At 45.5% G+C, this 23,318-nt stretch overlaps 2 protein-coding genes across 3 annotated transcripts in view; one reads left to right on the forward strand and one right to left on the reverse strand.

Annotated features, from left to right (window-relative positions):
- Positions 1-10,668: 10,668 nt before the first annotated feature.
- On the reverse strand, positions 10,669-18,970 carry ARPC5 (actin related protein 2/3 complex subunit 5). Its single transcript, XM_053663729.1, has 4 exons — positions 18,606-18,970; positions 16,233-16,304; positions 14,397-14,573; positions 10,669-12,020 (listed from the first exon to the last, which is right to left on the reverse strand). Exons 1-4 carry the CDS (start codon positions 18,747-18,749, stop codon positions 11,958-11,960), a joined length of 456 nt encoding a protein of 151 aa, XP_053519704.1. The 5' UTR covers positions 18,750-18,970; the 3' UTR covers positions 10,669-11,957.
- A 228-nt stretch (positions 18,971-19,198) lies between these two features.
- The window catches only part of RGL1 (ral guanine nucleotide dissociation stimulator like 1), a 218,595-nt gene continuing 214,475 nt past the window's right edge, over positions 19,199-23,318 (forward strand). For both annotated transcript variants that reach the window (XM_037145679.2, XM_037145680.2), the window contains exon 1: positions 19,199-19,593. The gene's annotated coding sequence lies outside the window, so the exon portion shown is untranslated. The remainder of the gene's footprint in view (positions 19,594-23,318) is intronic.

Below are 23,318 nucleotides of genomic sequence, written 5' to 3' on the forward strand. Positions count from 1 at the left end.
ACTTGAAAGAAAACTCTACCTGTTCTGTTTGGCCAGTCGATCCCCCAGTTCAGTTCTCAGAACTGAATCATCCAAGCCTGGGTTGAACAAGAAGGATATTGGGATGGGTGTGGGGAGGGGTGGGACAGTGAGGGCTTGGAGGGGCCCTCATTCATGGTCTCTGTTCTGGCCATCTGGCCAATGGAACCCTGTCTCACTCACCCAGTTCCTGGGTGTCCCCTGAGCCACGTTTGAGGACCAGGAAGTGAGACGTGCAAGGAGCCTCTCGGTCCTCTTTTCCTAATTTGGTGAGGCAGGCCTGGGCACCAGGGTCTGGGAAACTATCTTTCTTGGCGAGTGTAGAGGGGGAAATCTGGCGCCTTCCATTTTCCCACTTAGTGTCTGAGTGGACACTAAAAATCTCCCAAGGATGGGAGCCGAGCCCTAACCATCCTTTGCCCCCCTTAACTGTTTCAATGAGAACGCACACGTGATTTCCAGCCTTATAAAGTGCATTTTTGTGATAAGGGTGATGCAGAATGCAATCAAAAACATCCACTCCAGAGAATTGTACTTTTGTGGCAAATATGCATTTCCCCACTAATACAGATATGTAAAAATAAATCTCTGTTTTTTCCAAGCTCTCTATTTTTAGTTCCCTTTTTCTTCTGGTGGTAGAAAACATAATCTTATTCAGTTCCAGGCCCATGTAGACTCCTAAGGTTGGAAGCTGCTCAAGTTCCCCTACTCTGAAACCCCCAAACATTCCCAGGGTCCGTCACTTTCTCCTGGAAGCCAGCTCCTCCCGGGGAGATGAGGGCCTCCGTGCCTCTCCTATGCACCCCCATCCAGCTGGTCTCTCTCTTTCCTTTATTTTCTCTTCAGGGGCAGGGAGGGTGGAAGCAAGGCCAGACGATGAAGAGGAGAAGACTGGCCCCGCCAGCACTCCCCACCCCTCAGTTCTATCTCTGGGTTCTGTAAGGACCATGGCTTCTGAATTTCAAAGCCAACAATTTGCCATTTTTTTCTCCAGCTACTCCAGGACGAGTCTCCTATGGGGCAAATGGCAGCTTCCTGGTTCTCTACGGGCATGGGGGTGGGGAGAAGGGGGTGCAGGGAGAAGTTCATGAAATAACAGGGAGGGTGAAGGGGGAAATCGTCCATTAATACTTTGCAGTATGGCGTCACCCGATGTTCTTCTTTTGGAGCTGCTTTGTGAGCTGCTTTGTCTGTGTTACTCCATCCCTCATACTGTCGACAGTGGGTCCCCCATGGTCGGGGCAAGGGCTAGGGGCCGACACAGCAGCACACCTGGTACAGGCTGGATCTCAGGGCGGAAGGTCCTCCGCCCTTTGCTCTGTCTGCATCCTCAGGAGACGTGTGCTGGGTGGTCAGACAGGATGTGCTGTGGGGCTCGTCCCCTATTGCTCTCCCTCCCCTTTCTTCTCTCTCTTTTATGCTTCCTCCCTCCCTCTCTCTCTGGAAGCATAATTCCCATGTAGTGAAATGAACACCTGCAGAGGCTGCAGCGCAGAGAGTTATTATTGCCTGTGTGTTTGCCTGTCAGTTCACTACCAGGGCGCTGCTGCCTTTTTACGGGACATCATGAGTGTGGTCCTGTCACTGGGCCAAACACAGCCTGAACTGGTGCACGACATGGTCTGAGTTGGGGACCAGCTGTTTGTTGGGGTTTTTGGCTTTCAAACCTCAGCTCCTTCCACTCGGATGGCCGGGTGGGGAGGGCTCGGCCAAGGAAGCTTCCAGCTCAGGAGCCCTGCAGGGTCCCCTCTGCTTGCTGGGGAAGGAACTCAGTCACCCACTGACATCCGTGAAGTCCCTGATGGGAGTCTTGGTGGGCCTGTCCACAGTCACTAGTCACATGGATGTCCTGCCCAGATGAGGGTTCCTTTCCTGGCCAAGTACTGGCACAGCAATGCAAAGCAGAATTGGAATCGGAATCAGCTGAGACATGATCAGCCATCTTCATTTGATTGCAGGCATGACCTTTGACGGAGGAATTTTCCCTCTACTCCGGCTCTCAGATGTTCCCACAATTGACAGGGTCTTGGGTCCCCTCACAAAGCAACAGACCAATTTATCCTGGGACTTCTCTCTGAAAAAAGGCTGACTGTCAGCTTTGGAAGAGTTGACACAGGTACTACTTTTCTGGAGAACATCTTGTAATAATAACATGCTTTGATTCAGCATTCCACTTCTAGAAACCTGTTCTGCTGAAATAGGCAAGTATGCAAACACCTCCCCCCACACATTCATATACATACACACATCGAAGCACTGTTCATAATAGGTAAATAAAAAACCCACAGTGACTAAGTAGATTATGATATATGTCTGTATAGGAATGGAATGAGATGTTGTGGATCTGTACGTACTGATGTTAAAAGGTGGCTGAGCTACTGTGTCAAGTAAAGCAACACAAAATAAAAACCTAAAGAACAGTTTTAATGCCACTTTGGTAACTGAATAAGAACATGATGATAGCCCACGCGTTGGAAGTATTAACAGCGTTTATCTCTGGATACAGGAGGAATGTTAGGGGACTTTTATCTGTAGCTTTTATATTATTGTATTGTTGGAAGTACACAATGAGCTTGTATTACATTTGAAACCAGAGAACTATATAGTTTCTTGTTTGTTCTTTCAAGAAAAAGGAAGAAGTCTGGAAACTGGGGAGAGGACAGAGAATTTTTCCCATGACTGCTTCCAGAAACTCCAGGTTGGGCGATCTTCACAAAGTCGGTCCCAGAGGAGGGCGAAGTGGCAGAAGCGGGTGGAGTGTGCAAGGGAGGGCTCCATGGGCAGAGAGGTAGATGTTCCTTCACTCAGGGGCCTTAATGAGCGTCACGGGGAGCCAATGGCCCCCAGTGACCCCTGCTTCCGGCATTCATGTCCCTGTGCCATCTCCTCTCCTTGAACAGGGGCAAGGCCAGCTGCCTTCCTACTGAGGAAGAAAACACAGCAAATAAAATAAGGAAACAAACCAATAATAACCAAAAGAAAATTCAAAATGAAAAAAATGAACTAAACAAACCCAAAGAGAAAAAAAAAAGAGAGAGAATACATCAAAAGTGATGGCACTCCCAAGACAAGGGGACAAAGGCTGTCATATCCATCTTGCGAGCGCTTTGTCACCGGCTTACTTGGAGGACATCAGCTGTCATACATGCGCTCTGCTGTCGAGAGGCCCGTGTGGCCGAGGACGGCCTCTGACAACAGCCAGGGAGAAGTGGAGGCCATGGTCCCGGCACCTCTGCAAAACTGACCCTGCCTTTCTGGGACCTCGAGGAGAGTGTGGCTCCCAGGCCTGCACTCAGATCGAAGCCTTTGGAGAGACTCTGAGCCAGAGGACCCAGCCAAGCCGGGCCCAGATTCTTGACTCACAGCAACTGCGAGATGATAAATGTATATTGTTTTAAGTTTCTAAGTTTTGTGGTGATTTTAAGGAGCAATAGGTAGGTGACAGAGTAGGAAAGTGAATGTGACCTCTTGGTCACTTGAATGCAGCAAAGGTCTCGGGGGCGGAAATTTATTAATTAACTCTACCTGTCTGAGAAGGTCAGCTTTTAAGACTCTCACTGGAGTTTCTGAATTTGGAAACTGAGGGTAGTGCTAGGGGAGGCAGAGAAGTGTCATGGCGTCTACGGCCACACCATCCTGAACACGCCCCATCTCATCCGACTTTGGAAGCTAAGCAGGGTCGGGCCTGGTTAGTACTTGGATGGGAGAGAAGTATCATGGAATGAATGACACCCTGCCTCCTTTGTACAAATGTGTCATATGTTCGGAGTCTTAAAATGTGAGGGACAAACAGAGATCTTTGTGGTAGCCAGGTGCCAAGATGACTTCCCCTCATCCCTGAGTCCCCATACTCACGCCCTTGTTAAGTCCCACAAGGAAGCAGAGCTGACCCGTGGGACCAGTGGAATACTGCCGATGTCACTGTATGTGACTTTAAACATTAGGCCACAAAATTGCAGCTCCTGCCTTGTCTACAGTAGTGTCATAATGCACACTTGACATTCACTAATCACCCCCACACTGACTCACCCAAAGCATGCTCCAGTCCTCTAAGCTCCATTCATGGTGAGCGCCCTATAAAGGCAGACCATTTTTAAATTCTACATTGTAGTTTCACTGTGTCTTTTCTACGTCTAGATACACAACTGTTTGTCATTGTGTTCCAGGCGCCTACAGCACTCAGTACAGTAAGTAACGTGCTGTGCAGGGTGTGTAGCCTGGGAACAAGGGGCTCGGCCATACAGCCAAGGCGTGTAGTAGGTATATCACCCAGTAAGCACATCCTAGGCTGCTCACCCAGTGAGGGAATCACCTAACGATGCATTTCTCAGAATGCATTCCCATCGTTAGATGACACCTGACTGTGTATGAAATACACATTCATTGTTTTGTATAGTAAGAATCCTCTATTTCTGAAAACTTTTCTTTCTTTATATTCCATCTGCAGGGTTACCATGCAAGTTTCCATATGAGTCAAGCGTGGTGCACAGGTGATTGATCCAGCAGTTGGGTCTAGACTCGAGCTGAGCCAATCAGACTCCTTCTCTGGGACTTTGGACATGAAACTGAGAAAGAGGAGTCCGTCTGGCTCTGGGGTCTGAACATTAAAACTGAGGGGCCTCCTGGGAGACATGTTTTGTCCTGTGACTGATGAAGGACAGTAAGCTGACTCAGAAGAAAAATAAGAATAGAGCGGGCCTATAGAGAAATGTAGGTATGATTTTTGGGGGGTTAGCACTTGCAGTTTAGCAGAGCTTTAGTTAATATTATGTTGAACAGTATCAGGGAACCCCATTTACACTAATTCCCTATGAGCAGCACCCCTTAGAACACAACAGCGTGGCATGAGGTCCCCTGGAGTCGTGCTATGCGTCAGCCCTACTTTTAGCTGGGAATGGGGTTGTAGATAAAGGCTGGGGTCAACTAGCTCAGGAATTGAATATAACTGGCCCTGGCTGGTGTGGCTCAATGGACTGAGTGCCAGCCTATGAACCAAAGGGTTGCCAGTTTGATTCCCAGTCAGGGCACATGCCTGGGTTGTGGGCCAGGTCCTTGGTAGGGGGCATGTGAGGGGCAATCACATATTGATGTCTCTCTCCCTCTTTCTCTCTCCCTTCTCCTCTCTTTAGATATAAATAAAATCTTTAAAAAATATATAATTGACCAGCACGTGTGCTGTCATTTAACCCCTCTAAAATCCACGGCAGACATGGCCACTGTGGCCTGCCTGGCTGCTGGCCCCACGGTGTCCTACTCAGAGCAGAGCAGGACAGTGCTCCAGCACTGCGGAGAGTCACCGCCAGGCGGAGTGTGCCTTGCCCGGATACTTCCTGGCCCAACATCTGTGGCACGTCCTTCATAAGTGGCTGTGTCTCTGCAGCAGATGATTTTCCTCTGGGTAGAATAAACATGGGATATTATATTTGGCTTTAAAAAAAACCTTTCACTTTTTATCTCAGGACCCAGAAAATTTGGAACCAGTGCTCAACTATTTAGTGGTAGGTACCATGGTATCACTTAATTGACTTGATTTAATACCAATAATGAACAGGATTCCGGAATGCTGACTCATTGTGTGATTTCTGATATTGTGCTATTTCCTTACGTGGCAAACTCCTATGTAGCCTTCAAAACCCAATGAGGTGGGTTGTGCAGCTTTTCCTTAACATTCAGCCATGGAGAGGTAATTACTCCCTACGTGATAGGCTTCCTCTATTATAACTTGTTCCCTGTAGAACGGCAGTAGTTGTTGTGTATCTGTTCCTTAGGATCTAGGTCCTGAAAGATAAGAATTGTATCTTACATACTCTAAGCAGCCTCTGGCATGTAGATATTTGATGGAATTACAGTGAAATTGTACCTTAACATATAAAACGTTGTGGGTAGTTTGGGCTAAATAACTTAAGAAAAATACCCTCAAGTTCTGAGAAAGGTCAGTTAGGAGCTGTGGGAAACTTTTGCATAAGGGCAAACCAGTCGTGACTTGTACCTTAAATGCTATGAAAAGATAAATAAACTCAATTCTATAAAATAACTTTATAAATGCAAAAAACTACCATTAAGTCAAAAGACAAAGTGTGAGAAAATAGTTGACATTTCCATTACAAACAAAAGACTTAATCCCTGTGCTAAAAGGAGCTTCTATAAATCTGTAAGCAAAAGACCGTCCACTGGGTGACTAGGCTCAATCATTATTGTGCATTCAGAGGACTGTGGAGGGTATGACACAGTGACTGTGACTTCAGGAAGGTCGTCTAGCAGAGGGTCGGAGAGGGTATGTCCTAGAGAGTGTCAGCTAAATCCTGGGCTGAGAAATACGGGAGTCTTGGCGTGCTGGACTGTGAAATTCAGGCGTCACATGCTATTCGATTTGTGTTATATGGCTTTAGGGAACTGCCACATAGAGAGGTAAGAGGTGTAAACAAAGACAATTTATGTGTATATTTTTTAAACATCCAAGTAACACAAATGGTGAAGGACGACAGAAATGTAAGCCTGAACAGCGTCTCACGGCTTGCGGTGGCTCATCCACGTGGGGAAGTAGCGCCACCTTGAGGTGGCTGACAGGCTGCGCTTCTGTGCGCCCCAGGCTTCTGTACCTGAGTACAAAGGGCACCTGCAGTTTAGTGCGCAGAACGGTTCGGCCCTGGGGTTTGCACAGGTTCTCTATCATTCCAACATTAGCCGTGTTGGGCTCAGGGGGAGAGGAGGTGGGGGAAAGGCCCCTGCAGGACTGTGAACAGAAGGAGCCTTATTTGACAGCACCCCTTTCTAAACTCCGTATGGCCTATTAGGTTTGTTTTTATGGGGCCCATCGCCCCATTCCCAATCACTTCTGGCACTGTCTAGCACTTTCTGTCAGTAAGGTGAAATGATTTGCGAATCTAAAGGGAAAAATCATGTATGTAAAAATTAGTCTTAGATTTTGGGTTATTTGCTCAATCGCTAGCCAAAGCAATCTATAAAAATAAAAGCATTTTCTCAGTTTAGAAATAAGCCATGCAAGCATTTTGAGTCCATTATAGGTTCTTTCTGGGAGGGCATTACCTAAAAGAACCTGCCTGAGCACCACCAGCATAGTTACTTATTTATTTTATTTTATTTATTTAGAGAGGGGAAGTGAGGGAGGTAGTGAGGGAGAGAAACATCAGTGTGTGGTTGCCTCTCATGAGCCCGGTGTTGGGGACCTGGCCTGCAACCCTAGCATGGGCCCTGACTGGGAATCAAACCAGTGATCTTTTGGTTCGCAGGCCGGCACTCAATCCATTGAGCCACACAATGGCCAGGGCACCATCTGCATATTTAATTAGTAGGAATGACTCTGAGTGCCTTGGCAGGAGGAGTAGAGAGAGAACGAGGGCAGTCAGGTAGCAGATGCAGGGACTGATGAGAAAGAAAAAGAAATTAGAGGAGAAACGAATTAGGGGAAGGGAAGGATGCAAAGCAAAACAAAATAAAATGTGGAAAGGGTAGAGGTGGACAACAGCAGGTTAGAACCTACCCACGTCCACCCAAGCCTGCCACAGGCCGGCTGACACATGGCACTGCCACATACTAAGAACACAAATGTGTTGTCAGGTTGGTACCTGGTAGACGGTGCATTGGATCCTCATCTACACGGGTCTACAATTTCGAACCTGATTTCTTCAAGCCTGCATTTGTCTCGGGGATCCTGCCTTTCTCAGGATTTCTCCTGCAAAAACTGGCTTTTCGAACAGTATGGGAGGGCACTCCAAAAGGGTGGACAGAGACGGAAGGTTCTGATCTGAGGGGCCCCTACAATGGAGCCCCTGATCATGGCATTGAAGGAGGCCAAAGTGATGCTTAGGGATCAAGTAAGCAAATAGTTTTTAGTTATGGCCAAAACTCTATTCGACTTGGCTAATGGAATGAGAGATGGCTGCTCTGGTTCTTACTGAATGGAATTATGATGAAACTAAATAAAATAGAAATTTGAGTTAAAATATGTCGTCATGAGAAAATGAAAAAAGGGACCCTATTAAAAATATTGTGTAAAGAGCGAGATATGCGAGGAACTGCCCTGGGTCACTTTTCTCTGTTCCAATGGAGTTATGCATGTTATGGGTATTGACCTGTAACCTCACCACTTTAAAAATCATCAAAAGACAAGCAACACTCACCACGAAAAAATCAGTATGCTGAGTGTGCCTCTCATTGTTGTAAGCATCTCTCCAAATCTCTTCCGACTTCTACACCTGTCAACTTCTGCCTCTCTGAAGGACTCCTGAGTGGATTTTACCTCTCAACAGTCCTTTGCAAACATTAAAGTTGGAGATTTCTAAGCCCTGGCTGGTGTAGCTCAGTAGATTGAGCATGGGCCTGTGAACCAAAAGATTGCCGTTCGATTCCCAGTCAGGGCACATGCCTGGGTTGCAGGCCAGTTCCCAGCAGGGGCCAGTTACCAGCAGGGGATGCACCAGAAGCAACCATACATTGATATTTCTCTTCCTCTCTCCTTCCCTTCCCTTCTAAAGATAAATAAATTAAATTTAAAAAGAAGTTGGAGATTTCTAGAGAAAGCTCCAAATCTCATTAGTCTTGGAAACATCTCTAATCCCCCAGCACTGAAGTTGAGAAGGAAGCGTGATCCAGCCTTGGAGTCAGACGGATGGGAGATGAAATTCTGGTTCTGAGTCCTGCAAGTTGTGTGATCTCACGCACATTCCCTGAGCTTCAGTTCTGAAGGTAAAACAGGCAATGGGACTGACCCAGTCCTCAGTAAGGGTGGCTTTGTGTTTTCACGCCCCTGCTCACACTCGGAATCTTGCTTTGGAAATGAAAGGCCATATTATAATGACCACAGGCTGGGGAGCTGACTTTGGTTTCCTGCTATTTGTGCTATATTTCGTAAGTCTGTGTAACTCTGGGCCATGAAGAAGGGCTACTGATGTTTCAGTGTGAACAAACTGCTTTTTAAACAAACTCTAAACGTAATTGCCATTTTCATAAATGATCAAAAATACTTAAAGGATAAGTCATACCCACTTTTCATAAGTAAGGCTCTTGATTATGAAACTTAATGCTTTCTTCTTATAAAATCAAGTTCCCGTTCTTTTACTGCTTTAAAAGGGTGAGATGAAGTGACCACCGTCTGTTTCAGCTAAAAATACCATTTTCTATAATCTCGTGACTTTCTCGAACCTCCCACACTTCATCAAAGCCTAGTCTTCTTAATAACTTGCACTGTCTAGACCTTCGTGTTAGAAACAGTGAAGCCGTAGGAACAGCGACAATGTGCTTCAACTCGCTCTTCTTTCTGCTCCGTCCACGTCTGCTGCACCTACGCTCCTGCCCCACCAGGCCTGGTGCAGACGGAGCTGTGGCTTTGCTCTCGTCTACCCTGGCTTCACTGCTCCCGACGCTACCTGCACTTGGCGTCACACACTGAAGTGCATGACATTGATTTTAAATCGCTGTCATCTTCCTCCTCACTGAGGCTGAGAGCAACTCGTGAGCAAGCAGACGTCGCTCACCCATTATGTACGTGCACCGCGATTCCTGGGAACATGCACAGCGAGGGCTTAAAAAAGAAGTATTTTGCTAATTCATACCATTGGCAGATTTGATTTCACGGGTGTGTTACTGGATTTCCTTATCATCATACTTCCTACCAAGTGTGACTGTTAGTGAAATGGTGCTGTTACCTAACGACCAAAAAGGGGCGTATGTGCCATGTGCCCCCTTTAAAAAGTTCCAAAAACCACGCACAATTGACTGAACTGAATCAATAAAACCGGAGATTCAAGTAGAGGGAATGGCAGGTGGAGAATGACTTTGGGGCTGAAAGACCTCTTTGGCGTTTGCATCTTTTTTTTCTGACAATCCATCCTGACTGTCCCCTTCTTTCTGCCAGGACAGACTTGTGTCCCGGCTGGTGTAACCCGGGGGGGACATCAGGCAGGATGCAACCGCCAGTCAGCTGGTTCCAGCTGTAACCCACTGGGATTCATCCCCCTGCAGCACTCATTAACTGTTTTTACTACCTCCCTGAGTAAAGCTGACCGGCACATTTTGCATACACCTGTTTTTGTGACTATAAAATGTGAAACTCCAGAATTTTCCCCAACACTCGTCTTGAAAGTGTTGTTAAGGAGGCTCTTACGAAAAAGCATTGGGTATCACTTTGTTCTCCTTGTACAGTTTGTGAGTGGTTGTGCTGTAACTACTCTAACACCTACTGCTCAGTGTGTCTTCACTCGGGGCCCTCTGAGCTGCCTGTGGGGCTCCAAAGCTTTGGAGCCGGAATCGGGCGCAGCAGGAGAGTGGACAGGCTCCCGTGAGCCGGTGAGTAAATCTGCGGTGTCAGGAAGAGCTTAGAAGCTGGAGGTTGAGTGGCCGCAGCTGCTATAGGCTGCTCTGCACATTCTGGTCTAGGTTTCTGGGCAGTGACAAGGGGGGGCGTTCGTTCAGCCGGCACTGGGAACACGATGGAATCGCTCCCAAGGGCTCTGACGTCACTCATGAGTCTCCCCTCTTCTCTACTGCCCATGTTTGAATGAGGTGGTTTTACAAACCTGCCGCCCCAAACTAGATCTCGTCAAAGAGTGCAGTAACCTGTCGGTGAAAAAAGAAATCTTTCCTCTTCAATAACTGTACATTCAGTGAGCATGAAAGGAAGAGTTAGAAAAATCAATTATTCAACACTGATGTTTTATTTTTTGGAACTTTATCACTTTTACAAAACAAAAGGCAGGTATCAAAAACAGCCAAGAGTTTGCAGGATTTCTGCACCAGTTTCCGTGTGAGTCGGTGACCGTGAGACTGGTGCTCCATGCGGGTCCTCCACGCCGGCTGGTCCCCCTCCCGGGCACACGCGCCCAGCGGTCTGTTCTGTGGCCACCAAAACGGCCCTGGGAGCACCGGACATTTTTCTGAGAACCGATTTGGTGTGTCCAAAACAAAGTAAACACGTTTTGCTGTGTGGCATTTTCTTCTTTTAAAAAACACTGGGCTAAAATACAGGATGTGTGTTCGGGTCTGAACCAAATCTTTTGAGATCCCAATGACCCTGAAGGACACTGACCACATTTACAGGGCATGTCAGATACCTCGTAACGTCTGAGGCAGCCACTCTGATTCTAAGGAAAAGAGCGTTTCATTCTGAGGCTGCCCAGGGTCTGAACTACACTCTGGTGTCCATGCCCTTTCTGATGCGGAGTAGTCTTCCCAAACAGGGTCGTACTATCGGGACAAAAGTTTTATGGTTCTACCCAACAGGCTCTGGTATTTAATAGATACATTTGTGTAGAGCAAGACTCCTTGCTCTGGACCCTGGTGACCACAAAGAAATCGAGAGGCCATGATCATGGGATGTTGAGAGGAAGCGGCAGACTTGAACTGGAGGTGAGCAGGGACACAGCTGGGACCGGGCAGTGGTCTTCGCCTGTCACTTGTTCCAGAAACACATTCTGCTTAAATAAGGGAAATAAGGTCCAGTTTTGCAATGTTAAGAACTGCCAGTCTCTCGAACATATTTTTCATAAGAATCATTTCCTGGCTAGCAATGAGTTAGGAAATTGGCATCAAATTCTCATCGAATTTATCACTATTAGTCAAAAACAAAAACCAAAACACACACAAAAAACACAGAGAAACAAAAAAACCACCAGCCAACAGGGGTTAAAAATTGCACAATTGAACCTGAATGTGAATTAGGCTATATACACACCGGTATACATATCACTGAAACAGCTTCAAGAGCAGGAAGCACTCCTGTTGCAAAATTCCCTCTATAGCATCCAGATTTTCAGGGAAGGGAAACGGACATGTAATTTTCTTCTTTATAGATATGAAAGAGGAAGCGAGAAGGCAAAGCTGAGAGGAACAGATGCTGCCCACAGGGCCGCGGTGGCATTTGGTTGTTTGGTCTTTGTACCAGCAACTCCCACACCGGCAGGAGACGTCCAGTTCCCGCTGGACTACACGGTTTTCCGGGCGGTCAGCACGCGAACGATGGACCCCACTCCTCCTGCAGCGAGCGCCTGGAAACAGACCAAATGCAAGTAAGTGCTGATGGGATCGTAAAGAACCGAGTCTCATACCAACGAAAACATTTTTCTTAAGGTTGTGTGCAGTTACTGATTTTTGAACTATTTTTCATAAATACTTCTCAAGCACCTCTTATGCACCAGGCACTGTTCTTGGCACCGGGAAAGAGTCCTAAACCAAACCTTTGGAGTTCCTGACCTGTGCGCTTACCTCCCGGTGAGACATGAAAACCTCGTAGTACGCTGTTCTCAAGGACCTAGGGCGTAACGCCCTTGCCTTGAACAGGTGCCCAGATGCGCATTTAGGGCGTGGATTCTGCTCTTACTCTCCGCCCCGTCAGGCGGAAGCCCAACCTGGGGAAAACCAACCTAAATCCTACTGAGTCGGCCGGTCTTTGTCAGATTTTTTTCTCCCAAGCTAAACATTATTATTGAATAGCTAAGACCTTCAGAACCTTTGGTTTACTGAAAGTCATGTGAAAAGTCATGATGAAATAGAAGTTTGAAGCTATAGTTACCTCGTGCTCACAGAACACTTAACAAACACCTCTGTACGTTGTGCTAGGTGCTGGGGACGCAAATGTATGTACAGTACCATCTGGTGCACCAGGAAGACACACACACTGTAGGAAGTGACAGAGCTATGCTTTGGAGGCTATAAGAGCACCGAGGAAGGCACATACCTAGCTTGAGGGTAGAGAGAATGTGGAAGGGTCGGGTAAGGCTCCCTGGAGAAAATGGTACATTCAGTGGGTGAGCAGGTGACAGAGTGACATAAAAGGGAGAGGAGGCACTCAGGTGGAGAGAAGACCATGAGCAAGGTGCAGGAGCATGAAGCATTACGGCGCGTTCTGGGGAAGGCGGGTCTGGCTGGAGCAGAAGGAGGAGGACGACACAGAACGTGAGACTGGACTTCATTCTTCAGGTGACGGACGGGGGCAGATCTGGGTTCTCAGGGGCGTTCTGGTGACTGGGCAGAGAACAGACCCGAGGGAGGTGCGACCAGTAGCTGGGGGGCCAGTTTGGGAAGCCACACAACCGACTGGGAAAGATGCTGCCCCCCGCTGCGCTGAGATGGATCTGGGTGGACGACTGAGAAGTGCTTAGGAGGCAAGACCGGTGAAGAACTGGAGACTGGTATTAGACAGAGACGAAGACCAGGGATGTGCCCCGATCGGCCCACCATCAGGAACAGCATCAGCTCTCCCTCCTGTGTTTGCTGGGATCCTGAGGCCAGGCTGCAACTAGGTCACTAGGTTCTAACGCTGGCTCTTCTTCTGTAAACCGAGGAGGGTGAAGAGGTTTGTACGCCTCAGAGAGCTGTTGTAAGGATCAACTGAAACACGATAGCACAGGCCCCGTAAAGGGAGACTGTTCCAGGAGCAGGACGACCACAGAACTCCTCCTCCGAAGCGGCACACAGAGCGGCAGGGAACTGGTCACAACTACGTCAAAACAACCAGGGAGAAACTGGGGGAAGCTGGGAGTGATGGTTACCCTACCCATAAATACTAGCGCTTTTGTTTGATAGCGTGTAAGGGATAAAGGGGCCCAACCGAGGCTAAACAGTGTGTTTATCTTACACGTGTGTATTTTCACTCAGCTATACAGACAACAGCTTCCGAAAATCTGAGTTCTGGGAATTGTAAGATGTCGGAAAATATACCTATAACACAAAGTGTGCCACTTTGAACCATTCTTACAGTTCATTGGCACTAATTATATTCACAATATGGAACAGGCAGCACCACTATTTCCAATCAGCCCAAACAGAAACTCGGTGCTATTAAGAATGAACTCTTTATTCTCCCTCTCCCCACCCCCTGGTAACCTCTAACCTACATTCTGTCTTTATGAATTTGCCTATCCTAAATATTTCATATAAGTGGAATCACACTGTGTTTGTCTCATTGTATTTGGCTTATTTCACTTTGCACAATGTTTTCAGATTCATTCATGCTATAGATATATGAGAACTTCCTTTTCGGGGTGAAACCATTTCCACTGTATTCCACCGTATGTATGAACCGCATTTTGTTTACCTGCTCCTCTGTCTATGGAGACTCGGGCTGTTTTTACCTTCGGCCATTGTTAAGGAATTCTTGGTCTCTATTATTTCTTTTCTTTTCAAAGATTTGATTTAGTTCCAAGTTCAAGATTACGTTTACTAAACCATAATCATTAAATGAAAACGCTGCCAATCAGACTCTCAAGACCAAGGCTAGTAAGCATAATCGAAACTTGTTTTCATGCATTTATTTGTAATAACGAAGATATTAACCAAGAAGCCAAAACCACTGCGTGAGCGGCGTCGCCCCTGTCACTCCCCACGGCGAAGGCCCGGCCGCGCAGCCCGCAGCCCACGCTCACCTTCTCGTGCCACTGCAGGAGCACGGCGCTGCTGTTGTCGGAGGGGCTCTCGAAGCCTTTGTAGATGTACTTCATCAGGAGGTCCACGCCGTTCTTGTCCAAGGACTGCACTGCCTTTTCAATGTCGTTGGCTTTAAAGGAGATGAGCACCTTCAAGACGATGCTGCCTGCCCGGTCCTGAGGGTAAATAATGACAGGACATTTAGACGTGTGTGTGTGTGTGTGTGTGTGTGTGGGGGGGGGTTCGAGTTCTGCCACGGCCACAGTGCCAAGGAGTAAAGACCCAAAGGACGTGAAAGAGGAGACGCTGGGGACACCAAGGAAAGTACTCCGGAGAGAGGAAGGAGCGAGTGCTGTTTGCGTGTTCAAGGGCGGGCTCACAGACCCGAGGAATTCTGGGGGAAGAGCCGGACAGACAGTGGGAGCGTGGGAGCCCCGCAGGCTGCTGTGGGGACTCCGCCTTATGACGTTGCAAGGTTTTGACAGGAACAGTGACATAACCTGCTTTACATCTGAGCAGGATCACGTGGCTGCATGTTGAGGGTAAGCGGGGCTGAGGGGCGGTGGCGCTGGGGACAAGGCAGAAGCAGGGACACCAGTTAGGAAGTTACTGTGATGCCACAGGCTGGATGTGGCTATTGCGGCGGCAGAGGAGGTGGACAACAGTGGACAGGTTCTCGAAATATTTGAAAGGAGAGCCGAAAGGATTTGCTTGGAGACGGATGTGATCATTTACCAATTTATTAAATCCAGATTTTAAAAACTGTTCTTTGAACTATCCTTCTGAAGTAACTTATTAATCAAACTTAGTTTCATGTCTATGGTCAAGAGATTATGGGATGTAAGATACAGTGACCTTCACTTATAACAATCTTTTTTTTTGGGGATAAAACACTAATCCAAGAGTAAAGTTATTTTACACCCATTAAGCCAAGCAAAGAGAACACTAAGTTTACCCTTTCAATAATTCATTTCTCCTCCTACTCAAGACAAAGTAATACTTCCAGCAATAAATACTGGTCAGGATTTTACAGAATGTTTCTACCTCCTACCGTTACCTTCGGTCTGAACACTATGCCATGAGCAACTGAGAAGGCATCCTCCACTCCAGAGCTAAAACCTCCCCCTCCCCCCGTGACTAAAAACCACTCATACAAAAGCAGAAGGTGGTACAATGGAAATGCCTCATGACTTTTAAAAACCAAGAACTTTTTCCCCTTATAAAATTATATAGCCTAGACAATGATGGTGCACTTACCCTAGTTATTACTATTCAACTAAGGAATCCTCAGGGCTCCTAGGATGTATGAATAGTGATGTATAGCGGGGCCAATGCTCTAGGCTTCTTTTGAAACAAGAAAATACCAAAGGAAATAGGTTCTTTGAAATGAGGGAAAAGCTGTTCCGGGGAGGTAACTCACACGGCTTTCAGAAGGGCGGCGTGGCAACACCACCCGTATCAGAAGCCTTAAAAACATGCATTCCAAAATCCAGGGGTTCACTGCTAGGGATTTATGCAAAGGAAATGGATAATTTACCCAGAATTGCTCACTTCAGTACAGTTTATGACAAAAGGAGATTAGTTCATCAATGAACTGCAGCGTATCTATATGTAGCAATTAAAAAAAATGTTATAGAAATAAACTTTTGGCCAAGGAAGGATGCTCATGTGCACTGCTCTACTACTAAAAAAGCAGGTTATAAAATTCCTTATTAAAAGAACAACACTCATAGAAAAGCAAACAGTTTGAAGACTTGCTGAGCAGGTGGCACTACAGAGGGTTTGGGTGAGTACGCTCAGGCGTCAGCAGAGATCAGTGATTGGCTGGGACTCACCTTCACTGCCTGACTCTTGGTGTTGATTGGGGGGTTTTTCAGTGCTGCCTGCAGGGCGGCGGTCATGTTTCCTGTGATGGAGGTTAAGGGGGAAGCAGCAAAGGGCAGCCCTCGGGAAAGCCCTGTAACTACCAGGAACCAGTGGTTCTTAAGACTTCACTTTATGCACAGAAAGAAATGTCACTATGTCACTATGTTCAGTACTGGAAAATTCAACATGTTGGTTTCAAGTATGTCAATCAAACATAAAATACTGAACACAAAAAAGAACGTTCTGTTATTTTTTTAAGAATAAAGACCATTTCCTCCTTGGTTTTAATTACGAAATGAACACTTTGCTAGCTTCTCATTTTCTAGTAAGACACATATGAAAACATTAGTAATGAATATTCATTAAAAAAAACCCTCTAAAATATGTAAAATTATTATTAGGACCCAAACTGAAAGAGCCTACCCTCAACCAAAGCATGTCTTTTTATGTGATTCTAACTGAAAAAATAAAAGATCAAACTTTTGCTACAATTATATTCTACATGAATTGAAACGCTAACAGGAAATGCTGGTCAATTACTAATCTGAATGACGCACAGCACATTAGGAAGCTCTCAATATTGATGAAAAGAGGCATAAAACATGTAACTCAATGAGTCTAGGGGACAACTTAACTTTCCGTTTTGGGTATTTTCTCTTGTACTTCATAAAGATTATTCAAACTGCCTTAGGCCATACCTATTCAATTCAGTTTCTTTTTGAAAGCACCAGTGGGTTGGCATGAAACACGGAAGGCCAATCAGACCGTCAGAACATACAGCCATTCCCCTAAAAGGAAAACCACACAAAGCTCGCTTGTTCCTCCATCTGTACTGCCTGACTAGCATCTGTCTTTTCTGCTTGTAACCAGAGTAGAAGAGACAGCATCTCCATGAGCAGATCCACTCTATGGGTACAGCAGCCCCAATGAAGAGCCATCCTGTATCATCTTAAAATAAGTTAGTTTCATGAGCATCATTCCTCCATCACAAAGAGTGTTTTATAATGTTCACCACTTATTTCCTGAAGAAAAAAAACAACTATGGTTGATGGTGAGCTGTTACTTTCAGGGTTTAATAAACTTCTAGAAAAGCAGGCCTTTTGTACACTGGTTCCTTTTTTAAGATCCCAAACATTTAAGTACTTAAATAATTCAAAAGAGCATCAGCAGACTGTGAAATCAAAGAAACATCTGTATGCTGATAAATGTTTAAGGGTGTATTTTAGGTGCCTTTAAGACCAAATATAGCTCCTACCAAATATTATCACTCATCTATTTCCCCATTATAATTTAATAGGACATTGATGAGGAGAGTCTACAAAGCCTTCCTTATGAATACACTCGAGAATAATTAGAAATGAGTGGATTCAGTAATTGAGAATCTAAAACTACAGCTTTGGTTATTGCAACATTTACATTTTTCTAAAAAAGAGCTGATGCAAATGTTCAGTTATGAATATTCAAGTATGCAGAAACCAAGCCCAGAAACTGGCAGCCACATTTTATCTAAAATGGTAATGATTTCAGACTTATAAAAACTGTTCTGCTCTGTACAAATGGCTACTCTTTTTCTATTTTATTTTTGGGGTTTATTTAAGTATTTCAAGGGACTCTCCGCCTGCATTGTCTTCTTTCTATCCTCTTTTGCTCAGCAGGTAAAGCCTCCAAGCTTTCTTCTCGGAGTTTGGGTAGTTTTGTACTCACACCCTTCCCCTGGTTAACAAATTCTGTGCAACCGGTATTTAGTCAAAACATCTTTAAAAAACAACAACAACAAAAAACCCCAGGCCGAGAGGACAGAGCCTCAGGCAGCAAACTGCCCCATCTCTCCTGGCAAAGAATAAACTGTCCTAAGGCTGCCAGAACAAAACCATCACAACAAACACACAACCACTAAAGATGCCCATTCCTGCCCGAGAGAAATTCCTGGAGGTGACGTGACCCCAGCAAACAGCGCTCGGGAGGAAAACTTCAGCGCCCTGATCAGTCCTGATCAGCCCAGGTGCCTTCCCAGCGCCGCCAGGGCGCGGCCGGCAGAGCCAGGGTCCGGGAGGCAGGACTCCTGGCGCAACCTGAGGAATCGCTGGGCGTGGGAAGGTGCACGGGCAGAGCTGGTACCCGAGGGCGGACCCCTGGGGTCTCGGGGCGCCCCGGTGAGAATCAGAGAGCCCTGTCACTTCGGAATGGGGGACCCCAAAGACACAGGTTGAAGCCGCCGGCCCCCGCAGCCAGTTCCGCGCCAGTTCCCCGGGAGGGGCCCGCCCCCTCACACCTTGCAGGCGCGAGGTCCCGGGGGCAGGGCCGGGCCTGGCGGGGTGGGGACCTAGGGGAATGCAAGGATATTGCCGCAGGCAGGAGTCCACCTCGCCCTCGTCCGGCCCGGCCTGCCCGTCGCCCCCATCTTCCTCGTCCACAAACTTGTTCTCGTCGTACTCATCCACGTCCACCTTCCGGAACCGGGCCGACGACACCGTGTTCTTCGACATCCCCGATCCGGAGCGGTGGCAAAGGCCTCCTTTTGGTGCTGCCTCTTGTTCAGCAAGCACAGCCCGGCTGGAACCCGAAGCTTGGTGCCTTCACTTCCCTCTTCCGCTCTGGGGCGTCGCCGGCAGCCCCAGCTCGGGCGGTTCTGGGCCTGCGCGCTGGCCACAGTCCTTCCTCCTGAGGTTCTTGCTGTGTTCAAGCCTCCCACGCCGCCCAGGCACTCCGGGGGGAGCGCGCGAGAGGTAGGGAGCGCGCTAGACGTAGTGCGCAGGCGCGGGTTCTCCGCAGAAAAGGGGCGGGGCGGAGCGGAGCTGGGGGCGGGGCATGGGAGGGCACAAAGAGCTGTCGCGGGCAGTGGTGAAAGGCAATTGGTCTTTCGACTCAGCCACGTGACCCATGGGGGTTTCCATAGAAACGCTTCTCTGCGGTCCAGTCTCGGGGGTCTTAGGTTGGCTGCGATGGACCCTGGAGGCGGTTGGCCTTGGTTTTTGCTTTCACTGCCGCTGCCAACGACTTGTCATCCGGGTCCTGCGTAAGGTCCGGCTGGGCCGGGCTTGCGCGTGAGGTGGGATGGACTGGTTGTCGGACCGAGTCCCCTGCAGTTGGCAGGAGTATGGGGTGGAGTGATGCACTGCCGGGCGCCGAGCATCGTTCCACTTGTCGGAGACATTGCTCCGGACGGCGTTCTGCTCGCGGCTGCGTGCCCGAGCCGGGAGCCCCTTTCCGGGGGTTGGAACGACGCAGCGCGGCCAGCGGGAGATCCCCAAGGACAGAATCGAAAGGTCGCATCTTCTCTGTCAGTGCTGTGTGACAGCATCGCAACGGCCCCTGCAAAGCCTGAACTAGGTATCACGTCCATCGGGAGGGAGGGGGAGGTGTCTGGGCAGGGGCCGGGTCAGAGGGCAAAACTGGGGTGAACCTGTGGGATTTGGGGCAGGGTCATCGCTGGCATTTTAAACAAGTGGTTATTTGGGGCAAGAGTGCCAGAAAGCTATAGTCGGGGCGAGTTAGAGTCTCCAGTGCTGAGAGGAAACAAAATGTGTGAGAATTAGTGGACACTAGACCCTTAAGATCGATATTTGTGATTTAAGATTTTTATGATCCCTTCAGGCCAGCTTTTTATTTTATTTGCTACCCCCATTTCTGAGAGCATAGCTCTTAGTGGAGAGGGAAAGGCACTATAATGGAAGAAATGGTAGTTGTGCTGGGAGTATAACACTGAAGTATAAATATTTTCAGAATAAAATGAACTTGGACATTTGGCTAGACACTTAGATGGCTCTATGTTTTCCTGACCTCCTGTGAGGTCTGGTTTAATTGCACCTCTAGCAGAAGGCCGGAGGTTGCCCTGTTAAGTACTCCAATTCGTGGTTTCCTGTGCTGTTACTGAAAACGGCACTGGGCTTATAATCAGTAAATCCTGGCTTGCGTTTTGATTCTTCCACTCTCTCTGTTTGGTTGAGGCATGCCACTCAAAATTCTGGATCTCAGGTTCCTCACTGCTAAAGTGGGGTTAATAATGTGTACTCAACAAGATTGTTCTGAGCGTTAGATACAGGGAAGTGTTTTGAAGCTATAAAATTTGACATGTGCAATGCATGGTACCTGTACGTTGATTTGGGTACTAATCATATAAATTACTTCGTGCTATATTGTGGTTTTACCTTGTTCCCCCTGGAAGAGAAGGGAAGATTCTGGAGTGTGAGGTTGTCTTATATTTCTTTTGTATCTTCCTTTTGGGTCTGGAAGGTACTCAATACATTCAGGTACTCAATTATTCCTTGGTGAATGAATACAATGGGAAAGGCATGGCAGTTTGAGAAACACATTGAGAATAACGAACCAGTGAAAAGAGGGAAAAAAGATCTCATAATCAAATATTATACATATATACACACATATGTATATATAGCATATAAATACATATATGTATGTATAATATTTTATTTTATAACATTTCTATATGTTATATATACATATGTGTGTGTGTGTATATATATAGAGAGAGAGAAGAGAGAGAGACAGAGACAGAGACAGAGATGAGAGACAGAGACAGAGGGGCAGTGAGAGAGAACCTTCAGGAATGCATCTTTTTTTTGTGGGGGCGGGGGGAGGGAGAAGCAATGTTGCACTTTTCCCAATTAAATTACCCGTCTAAAAGGTATATTATTTAGGTGATGAAGTGACATTTCTTTAAATTAACGTTTAAGTTATGAATAAACACGCTGGTAAAAACTCCCCCAAGGGCTGTCTTAAGGCAGCAAAGGAAAATTTTCTACCTGTTGGTAGTCTTTATTTTAAAAACTCTTATACCGAAGTATCAGATCATTACTATGGTGAATGGCATTATATAACTTAGACTAAAGATTATTAAATATTTATTTCAGTTTCAATTTTTTGCTGACTTTCGTAAGAACTAAACTGTATACTTGTTTGGATGCTACAGAGGATTGTACCTTTTGTTCTTCTAAATCAAGATTTTTTTTGAAGAGAAAATTGGACATTAGAAGCACTGTTGAGACCAAATGGAAACAAGGATTCAAGAGCTAATACAGCCCTTCTCTTAACATTTCTATTCTTTTGTATTAGGTCTTAGTGAGGAATTCCTTTATTGTCTCATTTCAGAACTGAGAGAGAATTCCTGAGTAGAAATCAACTTAAGGGAATAATGAAGGAAATTTTAAAAAACTGAGCTGCTCAAGGGTATAATTGCTTTTGATTGCTCAGAATTTTGCTCTATATGTTCAATGTGTTACATACAATGAATTAATTCTCAGCCACGCAATGCACATTACATTTGAGGTATAATAATGCCCAAAATGTGCTTTTCCAATGCAGTATTATTTATCGTCTTACAATAAGTACCTTGTACATAGTAGGTAACTTAATGTTTCTATTTAATGAATTGATAACCTGAGAAAATAATTTTGGACTCATGTAGAGACTGTGTATATTTTAATGAACTCATTCATTACCCCTCTAAAGTGTGAGGGAAGGTGGTTTGATTGTGGGTGGCGGGCACACAGTGCCACACACAGATCTAGTACCACAGAAACCTGTGCTTGAAACCCATAGGATCGTGTGCTATGATCCTATTAACCCGTTTCACGCCAATAAATTCAACAAAACATTTCTGTGCATGAAGAAATCTGTCCTTAATTATGTTTTCATTAGAAAATATGCATCATTCCATTTTCTTGCAAATTACAAATAGCTAAAATTAATCATGGTACTTCATTCATGTGGGGCAATATTATTCTCTCTATTTTAATTTTTCAAAGAAATGCTTATCCCTGAAATAAAGGATCCGTGAGGATCCTTATTAAGACTTTTTATCCATTGTGCTAATAACCTGGTTTGATTCACTCCTAAAGTACGACTGAGTCTGAACTTTCTCGATGTTAATGCTGCCTGATAGGGTAGCTTCTTATCTTCTGTGGTAACTCAAAGAGCAAGGGGTCCTTTAGTCAGAAAGGGTTTTGGTAAAAGTATCCTGTAATAGGCTTTTCCTTTCGTATATTTTTAAACCAATACTCTACCTTCAGGGTGCTTCTTCCTCCCAGACTTGGCACTAAATACGTACAAACCAAGACCTTGAGTCCTGTAATGGGGCGGGATTATTTTTTGAAAGGGTAGTGAACTTAGTATTATGGGTTATAAATATAAAATAAGTTTCAGTTCTGGTCACGATGATTTAACTTCACTGTTCTTTAGGAACATAATTACTACAATAGAAAAAGATTTGTTAACATGTTACCCATAAACTGGATCATGGTAAAATGTTTTACTTAATGTCAAATGAACTGCTACTGAGTTGAAACCACCACCTTCAAAACTTGTTTTTTTCTTTGTGATTAATTTTAGCCTCACATAATTTTATGATCACACATTGAGGTAGATTTATAGGATCAACTATTTTACAATAAGACCTGTATTTCTATATGTATTAGTACTTCAAGGATTAAAAACTTAAATTTGTACTCTTGTCTCAGGAAAAAATTTTAGTGCTAAATGAAAGAATAAACCTTGTGTGTTAAACATTTTTGTGAATGGGACTATATTTCTATAATTTTTACTTGCTTATGATAATATAAACAGAAGCTATGGATTTAAACATGTATTTAGTTCATATTCTTTTACATTACTGGGGTCTGTTATTAATGCTAACAGTTGTTTTAAGGTTATGTTTCTTGTCACAGTATAGAAACATAATTTTTGAGATGATAATTTACATCTTCTCCAATATTAGTATCACATTTATTTTTCTTATCTTGTTGCATTAGCTAGGCTCTCAAAACACTGTTAAAAACTTGGGTGATAGTATACTTCTCTTCTTTGTTTCTATTTTAATGGAAATGTCTTTGGTACTTGATTAGTTTATATTTTCTCTTGCTTTGTAATTTTAGGCATGATGGCTGAAATTATCAAATGCTTTTTAGGGGGAGCTAATGATAACAATCGTGTAGTTTTTGATTCTTTAATTTATGAACGTAATGAATTATATTTATATATTTTTCTGCACTGAACCATTCTCACATTGCTTAGAATAAACTCTATTTGGATACTATTTT

This window comes from Artibeus jamaicensis, unplaced genomic scaffold, assembly GCF_021234435.1.
Source record: "Artibeus jamaicensis isolate MK-2021 breed Jamaican fruit bat unplaced genomic scaffold, CSHL_Jam_final contig_327, whole genome shotgun sequence".
In the NCBI taxonomy this organism is placed as follows: Eukaryota; Metazoa; Chordata; class Mammalia; order Chiroptera; family Phyllostomidae; genus Artibeus; species Artibeus jamaicensis.